At 35.5% G+C, this 12,162-nt stretch overlaps 1 protein-coding gene across 1 annotated transcript in view; it reads right to left on the reverse strand.

Annotated features, from left to right (window-relative positions):
* Positions 1 to 12,162, reverse strand: part of PALLD (palladin, cytoskeletal associated protein) — a 463,024-nt gene that overhangs the window by 245,505 nt on the left and 205,357 nt on the right. Inside the window, exons 3-4 of the mRNA XM_049771290.1 lie at positions 2,901 to 2,967; positions 1,615 to 1,720 (exon numbers count right to left, since the gene is read on the reverse strand). Of these exons, the coding sequence (XP_049627247.1) occupies positions 1,615 to 1,720; positions 2,901 to 2,967 (173 nt within the window). The remainder of the gene's footprint in view (positions 1 to 1,614; positions 1,721 to 2,900; positions 2,968 to 12,162) is intronic.

Consider the following 12,162-nt stretch of genomic DNA (forward strand, 5'->3'; position numbering starts at 1 on the left):
CATTTTCCATGATGGGCTACATTAGTGTAACATTTACAGATTTACATGCATGCTTGCTTGTGCTCTTATGCTTTTGATGTACCTTAATGTAATCCTTATATTCAACAAGTATCTTAGGTGTCATTCTTCCAATACTTGGAAAGGAGCTGCTGACTGTTATTCTCATCCCTGAAATGCCTAGCCCAGTGATTAGTACATTTATGTAATACTTTGCCTTCCAATTTTATGTGTGCCATGATTTATAGTACCATAATGATAAAGTTTCATACATACTATGTTCCAACACTGCACCTTCTATCAGAGGGTTAGTGTCCCTCCAATCCATCAATGTCTCTTTTCAACCCGTTCCTGATATATAAATACTGGTCAATAGTTAATATTAAATATCACCCTCTACCTATCAGGAATATTTGTATAAACTTCCCTCTGTATATGTGTTTAAATATGTTTAAATGAGTACTAAATATGCATTGCCAAGTAACTTATAGTAGTCATTTCCTTTTTTAGTTTATAAAATCAAATATCTTTTCTTGCTACCTGTTTATTCCATATATCACAGAGTAGTTTTGGGATACAGTTTAGTTACTGAACTACCTATTAAGTGCTCAATAGATGAAAGGCAGATTAATCCTCATAGAAACACATTCACTAGTTAAGAAGGAGCCCACATAACAAAAGTAGGTGGGAGCTGAAGCTGGAGTACAGCAGGTAGGCTTTGCCTTCCATAAGGCTGACCCAGGTTGATTCCCAACCTCGAGTCTATATAGTTCCCTAGCACCACCAGGAGTGATTCCTGTGTGCAGAGCCAGAAGTTGGGAAGCAACTTGTTCAGGGTCAGGTGTGTCTTCCAGAAAACAAAAAAAATGTAGGTGAGAATGGTCTGTTAGTGCTAAATTTTAAAATACTCAAAACACAGTAACATCTTTGATTTAAAATTTGATTTACCATATGAATATTTTAAAATCCTTAATTTTAAAATGTCCCATTAGTATTTGCCAAAGTAAACTCACTAAAATTATTTGCTACATATTGTATTGTTTTTTCCCAGTAAACAAAAAATTTTGTTTGTTTTTGGGCTACATCTGGCAATGATCAGAGGAAACTCCTGACTCGGGGACGGTAGGGGATGCCAGGCATTGAACCTGGATTGGCTACATCAAAGTCAATCTCCCTACCATCTGTACTATAGCTGCAGTCCCAGGAACTTTTTAAAAGAGAAAAAAGTAAGTTAAAATGTGCTTGGTGTAGTTAAGGCACTGGAACAAATTCCTTCTTATTATCTATTTTGTGCTTAGGGAATATGAAATATTTGTTATTATGTGGATTTTTCTTGCTGTCTAATTTGTTTTAAATAGGTTTAGCTATATGATGATAATCAAAAAGTTATAGTTGCAACATATACCCTTTTATCAGATGATTGCAAGAGGAGTTCTGGTGCAAATAAGGATGTTGACTTACTGTGGTGTGACTTTTATTAAATAGTATTAGTGAAGCAAAGGAAAGAACTTTACCTACTAGCTTTTTCTAGGTGTGTTTTCACATACAGTAACATAAAGCAACATGTCTGCTCATGAGTTTTGATTTTGTGGGTGGTGACAAGGAAGGGCTACTTACCTGTTGAACAGGGACAGATAACGGTTGAATTACCGCTGTGGTTATTCCGCTCTTTGGAGATGATGATCCTATAGTCAAGGAAACAGAAGTTGTTTTCTTTTGAGCCCTGGAAAATAGGAGACAGGTGTTTATTTTTTTAAAAGCAGAATTTATTCTTGGAAACATTTCCACTTTTTTATGGACTTGATCAATCAAATGCAAGTGCTTTTGAAACAGAGACCCTTAAAGACCATGATCATTATGGCCAATCTCTCCATAAAGCTGGCCCTACAATACCAGCAAATAAAGCATAAACAATATAATGTAGTTGCGTGTTACTCAGATACTGACAGAGAACCTAAAGTATGAAGCTTAAAAACTCCCAAGAGAAAAGAAAATGCAGCAGGCTCTTCTATAATGTGATTTCATTCAACATTGTTTCATTATAATGTTAATGAGAAAATAAAATATTCCAGCTGATGTTGAAAGAAACCACATTATTCAAAAACCTGTTTTCTTTATAGATCATTTCATGCAGAATTGTAGCTTCCAAGAACCTCTCAGTGTTGTTGAGGACTTATTGTACTTGGGAGAAGCAAGATCTTCAGTAGTAAGCAGATATTTAGAATATTTGGGGTTAGGGTTCTATATTTAATTCAAAGATTTGGTTGGCTATTTTAATTCTAGCAGCTGTTCTTTGTTCTAGTTCTAATTTTGTTGAGATTAAATTGGAATATTTGTCTTTTTTTTAATGAAAGTTGTTGAGGTATAAAAAATTGATATAAAAGGCCTAGTTTTTCTACGTAGCTGGCTATCAAATCTCAAGAATAATGAACTTGCAACACCTGAGATTTTTATCTGAAATCAGAGGTATCTAAGAATATGGTCTTATAACAGTCCTTCACCACTGATTTTTGATGCTAATGGATATAATAATATATGTATATATACCTACAGTCTCTGATCAAAGGAATTAGTCTAAAAATAGCACTATATTTTCAGTTTGCTCATTTAACATTTTAATAGTGATTAATGTTCTATCCATTTGATGTTTATTTTAATTCATATATAATAAGGTATTGAATTTGAAACTAACATTCGATATGCTGAGATCTTACTGCTTCTACAATGAAATGTAGACTTCAAAGTTCAATTTTCTGAGTTAAGAACTATGTTTTAAGTTCAAATCTTTGATCTGACATCAGTTGACCTTTTCTTTCAGACCGTTGCATTCATGGTTCCACATCCCAACATTTCTGTTTACATTCTTTGCTCTATCGACAACTAACAGAAACATAGGCACTTACTGTGGCATAGCTCCAGGTTTTGATTTGAAAACTGAACTTTCGCTTTCTGAGTCTGTTGAACTGGCACCTGGGACAATATGAAACAAAATAATTAATAAAAATAAATAATAAAATAATTTAAAAATAATAATTATTATTTGTAACTGTTTTAAGAGTTAACACATTTCTTGAAGCATACCAGATTATAGCTGAACAGCATTCTAATTTGACATCTATGCTTTATGATTTCCATCAAAAATCTTATTTCATCTACATATTAACATATAATTGACCACTTAATCTAATTTTTAAATAATATGCAGACTTACTTTGAAGTAGAGAATGGTTCAGGCCACTGTTACTTAAACTTTTTTCCCTTCATAAAATCACTTAAGAACAACTTTAAAAAGCTTTCTTCAAAGCATTGCTTTTAATACCAGATTTATTATTTTTATCACTTTGGCAATCACAACCAAACTTTTTACATGGCTTACAGATGAAAATAAACACATGTGTGTGTGCATGTAAAACTTTTGTGGTTTTAATCTTCACCCCATTCCCAGTAGATTATGTGGTGTAGACCATTAATGTCTTTATTAATTAAAGGGTGTTTTCTGAATCTTTAATACATTAAAACATGACAGGAAGAAAAACATTTAAATAAGAAGGTTTCTATTTTTGACTTATGCTCACTAAATCCTTTTATTTTTGTGTTTTTGCTTTTACTTGTTTGTTTGTTTTTTGTTGTTTTTGGGCCATACCCAGTAGGACTCAGTGTTAGTCCTGGCTCTGAGTTCAGAAATTGTTCTGGGGGCATTGGTGGTGGGGAAAGTTGCACTGGTGACGGGGGTTATCTTTTTATGACTGAAACCCAACTACAAATATGTTTGTAATCATGGTGCTTAAATAAAGATATTATTTAAAATAAAAGAAATCTCTCCTGGCAGGTTTGGGGACCAGATGGTATGCCAGAGATTGAATTTGAGTTGGGTATGTGCAAGACAAACACTTTATCTGCTGTGCTATTGCCCTGGCCCCTTTATTTATGTTTTCAATTATTAGTTTTGTGACTAGATTTTCAAATTATAGATTGTACTTAAATTTTAATGATCATATATTTTGTGATAAGAGATTTTTAGGTAATGTGTTTAGTAAAGAAAAAAGGGCATTTGCCTTGCAAGCAGCCACTTCAGGATGGATAGTGTTTGAATCCCGGCATTCTCATCTGGTACCCCATGCCTGCCAGGAAAGGTTTCTGAGCATAGAGGCAGGAGTAACCCTGCCAATAAATAAATAAATAAATAAATAAATAAATAAATAAATAAATAAATAAATAAATAAATCACTAGCTCATATCATGATCAAAAGTTCATTCAAAACTGATTTAGATGTTAGACTCAAACACATAAGATTGGAAAAGACGGGAAACACTCCATGATGACTGCAGTGTTTGTTGTCTTTTTTGATTTGACTACAATAGTAATGGTAAAATATATATAGTTACATCAATCTTGAAAGCTTTATACTGCAAAATAAATGAGCACTGAAACCCAAAACTCCTACTGAATGAGAGAAAATTTTACATAGCATTTGTCTGACAAAGAGCTAGTATCCAAAACATTTTAAAACTCACAAAACATTAAATTTTGGGGAGAGGACCTGAACAGATTTTTTCTGTAAGAGACATACAGATGGCTAATAGGATTATGAAAAAAAAATGTTCATCACTGGTTAAGTATTGATAGAAATGTGTAGAAAAATGAGCCCTCAGTCATTTGTTGATAGAAATGCAAGCTGGTTCAGCCTCTATGGAAAACCATATGGAGAGTTCTCAATATGTTAAAGAAAATAGGTCTACTACATGAACCAGTAATTCCACTCCTGCATATTATCCAAATAACACAAAAACGCCAATATAAAAAGACAATGCACACCTATTGCCCACTGCTATTTAAATAGCCAACATCTGGAAACAACCGAAATATCCAAACACAGGTTAATGGCTAAAGAAGATGTGGATATTTACTTAACACAGTGAATACTACTTTGAGTTTGAACAGCTACATCATGAATAGAACTGAAGAGGATCATACTAATTGAAAATAATTATGAGGGAGAAAAACAAATGCTTTAACACACTCCTATGAAGAATATACATACACTAAACAAGATAATAGACAATGTCCAGTGAATATAAAACACCAGACACTGACCTTCAAACACAGGAATTCATGTGCCAGGAAAAGGTGAGGGAGGCATAGATTGTGGTGAAGGGATATTGGCACTTTGGTAGTAAAAGTGGTGTGATAATATTATACCTCTAAAGCATAATATTTAACTTCTATACTAGTGTTACCGCAATAAAAAATAATTTGAAATAAAAATTAAAATAACAGGGGCCGGCGAGGTGGCGCTAGAGGTAAGGTGTCTGCCTTGCAAGCACTAGCCAAGAAAAGTCCGTAGTTTGATCCCATATGGTCTCACCCAAGCCAGGGCAATTTCTGAGCGCTTAGCCAGTAGTAACCCCTGAGCATCAAATGGGTGTGGCCCGAAAAAAACAAAAAAAAATTAAAATAACATAGAAGGATGATGAGAAAGTCATGACAATAAATGAGGAGAGAGCATAAGAGATTAAAAGGCTAACTTGTAAAGTTTCTAAAGGACAAAGATTTCAATGAAAAAAAAACATGATGATATTTCTTGATATATATGCCTTCAATATACCTGATTAATGCTCAATTTGGAACTATTTTAATACAAGCCTATATATAGAACAAATATTTAGTGCTATTGATTCCACAAAATAGCACAAATAGCACTAACCCAAAAGTACCAAAATAGTAAGTAAATATATCAAAATAGGAAAGACCAATAAGAATTTTCCTGATACCATTCTAAACATACTGATGAGCCAATGTGCATTTATTAGGTAAGGTTAGTATATTGACATAAATAATTATGTCTACATTTATACAAATAGAATCACACTATATAAACTCAGGTAATTTTTTGTTTTTGTTTGTTTTTGTGCCATACTCAGTTGTTCTTGGGAATCACTACTGACTCTGTGCTCAAGGATCACTCATGGAGGAGCTAATGTAGGGTGACAGGGATCTAATCTGGGTTGGCTCTGTGTGAGACAAGGTGCCTTATAATCTCTCTGGCCCCAAAAATATATTTATTTTTATGTAGCATATGTACATTTAGAATAAAGTGAAATTTCCCTATGATTCTGGATTCCTAGTGTGGTATTAATGTGGAACCCATCATGTTTAGTAACCAGAAAGATTATTTATTTTTACAACGACCAGCCAAGTCTTAGCTTTCTTCATTTACTTCCTGGACTACTACAATAGATTCTTATCCTATCTACTCATGTCCCCGGCTCCCAACAATTCATCTTCAACCTGTCCAATTAATTTTTCTAGAACACACCCTTTCTGTTTAAAATAATTATAGATGACAATTGAGCTTCTATTCAGTAAATAAAAAAAACTGGGAGGCCTGTTATTTTATAGTTATCAATATTTCCAACCTGAATTTGTAGTTCCCTAAGCCAGAACTTCCTGTAAGTCATGTCATACAATCTCAACCAGAGGTGAAGATGTGCTTTCTGGTGTCTACTCTGATAGATGATGAAAACTTTGGTATGAACAAACATACATACACAAGTGCTTGTGCTTATGGATTACTTAGTTTACTTTCTTTTGGGGATAGAGATAGTGGATACAACAAACATGTGGAACGTTGGTAAACAAAAAAGGAAAACCATAATGCAGGTAGAGGCATGGAGAGGAATGGGAATTTTATGAGATGCTAAATTAATTAGGGTAGTAGAAAGGGTCCGTCATGACAGAAATTTTACTTTAGTTTCTATCCAACATAATGATTATAGTTACTATTTTATCATTACATTAGAAAAGAAAAACAAACAGCAACAACAAATACATGGCACCTTAGAGAGATCATGAGCAATGGGAATTTCTGATGAATAAATTGGTTTATGGTTTTGGCGTACAAAGTATTAATCACACAAAGGCCATCAATGGTGAGATTATTTTTGGTATCTGCTGGAAATACATAGTCAGGGAAAAATGAACATAATGAACGTTAGCAACTCCCAACCTGACTGCTTGCTTAGTCAGGCATTCGAGGTGAGGAGATACAAAGATACCAGGGAATTTTACGTGACGCTGTTTTTTAGTTGTGTATAGTGGTGATAGTGCCTGGGTTGAACCTGGATCTCACACATGCAGACCATGCTCTCTACCACTGAGATTCATCATGCCAGTCTCCAAGATGATTCATTTAAATAAAGGACAGTTCTGGAGAGGCAGTTTGAGTGGGAGTTATATGTCTTTGTAAGGTGTGATGGTTGTAGTAGATCCAGCCCCATCATGTGCTTTTCCAGGAGCTCCTGGGTGAGAGCCTAGTGTTTCCTGTGAGGCTCCTACAAGCACCACTCCTATTCTGAAGCATGAGCTGGCATGTTGGTGGTTGTGGTTGGTTGGTGATAACTTTCTCTTCTTGGCTTTCTCTCATGTTTATTACTTTAGTTAGAAAGGTACACCTTATGCTGGAAGTTCTTATCCCACCTCTCTAGCTAGTCTTTGTTTTGGGGCCACACCTGGACATCCTCAGGGCTTACTCGTGGCTCTGTACTCTAGGATTATTTCTAATGGTACTCAGGAGACCGTATGGTGGGCTGGGAATGGAACCCAGGTTGACCAACTGTAAGGCCAGTGCCTTACTGGCTCTACTATCTCTCCAGCCTCCTACTCTATCTCTTAAGATCAGCCCAGTCATTTATCTGAATCTGTCTTCTCTAATGTTTACATGACTCCCATCAAACCTCATGATTTGCTAAGAAAATTAGCAGTTCCTTGAGGAGTGAGCTGATAATTTCCCAGTGCAGGCATATGCTCTTTAGGAAATTGCAGGGCATCCATGAAGCAGGCATAAAGCTTATGGAGGAGAACAGACATGCAGAGCCCCAGGGGGTACTCTGCAGACAGAAGACATTGCCTCAAGTTCAGAAAAACACAGGGACAGGACCTGTTTGCCACTACTTTCAAGTTCAGTGTCCTTAGGTAATTCCTTGACCTCTTGGTATCTTGATGTCTTATATATAAATGGTTCTGACTCACCTCTTACTGAGGTTTTTTTTATTATGATAATGAAATGATAAAAGAAAAGGGCTTTAGAGACTGCAGAACACAAAATAAAGTCAAGAACTAATGATTATTGGAGTTAGAGCAATAATACAGCAGGTACAATGTTTGCCTTGCAGGCGGCCAATCTAGGTTCCATTCCCTGTCCCCAAACAATGCCCTAAGCACCTTCATAAATGATATCTAAACACAGATCCAGGAGTAATCCTGAGCACTCTGGTGTACTCCAAAACAAAACAACTCCCCCAGTGGACAGAAATTGGGGAGTAAATAGCTATTCATCAGCTAATTCAAATAATTAATTCATTTCTAGAAACCACCAACAATCCCTATTTAGATGTTGATTTTCAGAGCAAGGCATAAGGGATGGAAAAAGGCTTAAGTCTCTAACTACGAGAACTTCTGCTAGTTTTCACACACCTTGTCCCAAGCTGTGGAATCTCAATGTCACCTTGTTTCTCGGATGTCAGAGCAGCTTTGGCACCTGGCAGCAGATCAAATCTCCCTGCTGTGTCCCTGCCCACCTCACCCCCACCGTCTCTTCTTTGAGTTTGTACCCCTGGCAGCTGCTGGTCAGGAGAGTCTGTGTCTCAGGTAGAAATGTGCATTTGCATCTATTAAACTGCTACTTTCAGGCTTTTAGTTTCTGATGTCATCGCCAACGTGAAAGGGGCACCACCTCAGTCCATGCAATCGCTATTCATCCATTTAGCATTTAATGTCCTAGTTGCACACTTTCTGGATTGCTGCTGCTCAGGTGTGCTGCTCAGGTGTGCTCAGGATATAGAAAATTGTATCTTGACTTGAAAAGCTGTTTTCTTCCCATTTAAAGACAGACCCAATTGGAGACCCCAAAAATACAAACACTCAAACACTCAAGGATAAAAATCCTTATATAAACCACCACCTACATAGAAACTATATGTATAGTTTAAATATAAGGATTCAGGGACAATATGATCACTGGCATTTAACGTAATTTTAACTTATTGGCATTAATAAATAATTAATATTGGTATTAATAAACAATAATATGTGGAACTATCCTTTGATATTAAGGCTATAATTGATATAATCTATATATCAATATATAATTTATATATCCATTATATAATGTAATATATAATAGGTAGTATGGTGATGCGGTATATATATATATTCAATCACTTCCTTCCAGTTCATTTAATATATGGTGAAGTACTTGTACTTTTCCACCTCAATAAAGAAGTATATACTTTAGCATTTTTATGATGCCCACTTCAAATACAAATGCCTGGGTTTATCATAATTTTTATTTCTAATTTTTTTTGCCACACCCATTGAGACTCAGGGGTTACTCCAGGCTTTGTGCTCAGAAATCACTCCTGGCTAGGGGGACCATATGGGATGTCGAAGATCAAACTCAGGTCTGTCCTGGGTCAGCTGCATGCAAGACAAACACCCTATCACTGTGTGATTGCTCCACCCCCTTTATTTCCAATTTTTAAATGATTTCCTAATAGGCATATAAAACAGCAATATGTTGAAATGTCTATTTGCCCCAGCACTCATGACAACAAAGTATAAATTGCTTTTATTTTTGTCAATCTGATAGGGTTCTTCATTTGAGAAATCAAAGGCCATTTTTCTAATTGGGAGCAAACAATTTGGAACTCATAAATTATTAACATCATGAAATAGGAATTTCTCATAAAAGCAGATATCAACCAGCCTAAAGAATCTAAAAACCTTTATAAATCTTGTCATTGATTTCAGCCCTTTTTGCTTTCCTCCCATTCGTATTAGCCACTTCCTTTTTCCTCTTTCTCCCTCATTTCTCCATTGCCGTATTTACAAGAAGAACTATAATCATTTGCAGACTCAATAAGAGTAATTGAAGCAATGCCAATAACAGAAACTTTTATAAGTAGCAAATGGCTGTAAAGGTATTAATGTGAGTTTGAGAGAATGTCTATTCACATGGATACATATCTGTAATCAAATAGTTCACATTTCTTAAATGTATGGGAGTATATATTAAATAAAATGTACACCTTAGGATAAAGATTGAAAGGATCAAAATAATATGAACTATTTCACTCACTCAGGGCTGTCCAATAATATATGCTTAAAAAATCTCCTTGATTCATCATGAGCATTTAATTAATTAACTTTGAACACACCAAGCAGGATTTAAGGATTACTCTTTTCTCTGTGCTCAGGGATCATGAGAGCTTAGAATTCAAAACAAGGAAGGCAAGTATCCTACTTATCTACTGTACTACTCTCAGATCTATAATGGTATTTTCTACATCTTCTTATCAATATGATTTAAAACTTTTAAGTAAAAAGTAGTAATTTTGTAATCTTAAAATAGTTCACACTATGGGCCAGGCACTGCTCTAAGAAATTAACTCATTCAGGCCATTCATGAATTACATTTTTTTTTCTATAAAGAGAAGGAAAAATCAAAGTATGGAGCAGTGATAAGTGTTCAAAGTTTGAAGTAAGCGGCTAGGTAAGCCTTGAATATTATTAGAAATAAGCACATTTAAAAATAAATACTGTGAAGAATGGCCAAGGGCTGAGCCTGGATTCCCTCTTAGCGTCTCAACACATTTTATTAATCCAGTAAGAAGAAACCTTTTGCTCAGAGGTTTTTATCCTGCTGGGATCAACAGGAGAGTTACTCATAAAATCTCTCAGCATGCTTCAAAGTGGGCTTAAAAGGGGTACACGTTTTAGCTGACTGTTCAGAGTACCGAGCATCTATAAATTGTCAAACAAGTTTCTATAATAGATTTGCAGCAGCAAATATTCCTGCTGTACTTTTTTTTTTTTTTAATTCTGCTCTGCCCTTATTTCCATTCAACCTAATTCCTCATCCTACATGCTTCATTACAGGACCACAGTCCTGCCCTCTGTGGGGCTCCAGAAAGGCCGTGTAATTTATTCTACAATCAGGAGGGGGCAGCAGTGCTGGAATCTTGAGATGTCTCTAAATTCCAGATTTCCATTCACCTTTTCTATTCAGATAGTGAAATTCTTGAGAATATCCTTCACCCATTAGTCCATAAGAGTCTCCCACACCATGTATGGTCCAATTACACTTCTCTTTTTGTCAAGACTTTGCTATTGTATTCTGCACGATGTTTCTGCTCTCAGATGATTTTCATCAGCATTTAAACATACTCTCATGATATTGGTATGAAAACAAATAGGCAAAATAAAAACAATAACAATAAACAACCATCTTTCTTGACACTTTCTTGTCCACCCCTACTCCCACTTCCTCCTATAAACACACACACACACTCACACACACACACACACACACATATCCCTTTTCTGATACAGTTTGTCACACTGCTGGTATTTGAGCAGACATTTTCTTGTGTCATTCATTGCTTCTCTCTTCCTATTATGTAAACTTTCCTCAAGTTCATTCATTCCATTTAATCTTTGTTTTCTCCAAATCCCCTACATCTTTCTTGTGAAAATCACCAGCAACTTCCATAGTTTCAATGCTCGGCGATTCCTTCCCAGCCTTTCACCTGAACAGACCAAGAAGCAGTTACTTGAGCTACATGATATAATGTTGATATTAGAATTACCCTGATTGATAAAGGGGGGTGGGTAGGAATTGAAGTCAAGCACAAAGTAATGGATTAAAAATAAAACCTCATTTTTATGAAGATATGGCTAAACAAACATAAGAAAGGGACAGATAAAACCTGGGTGTGCTTAATGTAGGTCCCACCTACATTAAAACTAACTGCTGGTTAAAATTAGTTAACCAGAAATATTTAACAGAAATATTTACTAGGTAGAGCACTTGCCTTGTACAAGACTGAAATGGATTTAATCCCCATTATCCTGGTCCCACCAAGAACAATCCCTGAGTGAAGAACCGGGAATAAACCCTGAGCACCACCAAGTGTGTCCTGAAAATCCTCAAAATAAAAATAAATAAAATTAACAAGTGGTTCTGATACCACATCCAAGAAAGCTTGATAAATATAGGACCAAAATCATGTCACTCTGAAGTTGTCCTTGGGTATTGAAGAAAACATGAGAATTGCTGAGAGAAGTAATCTTTCCTGGCCTGTGAAGTGCTGTAAGGAATGCTCTGA

The sequence above is a fragment of the Suncus etruscus genome, chromosome 4 (assembly GCF_024139225.1).
Source record: "Suncus etruscus isolate mSunEtr1 chromosome 4, mSunEtr1.pri.cur, whole genome shotgun sequence".
Lineage (NCBI taxonomy): Eukaryota > Metazoa > Chordata > Mammalia > Eulipotyphla > Soricidae > Suncus > Suncus etruscus.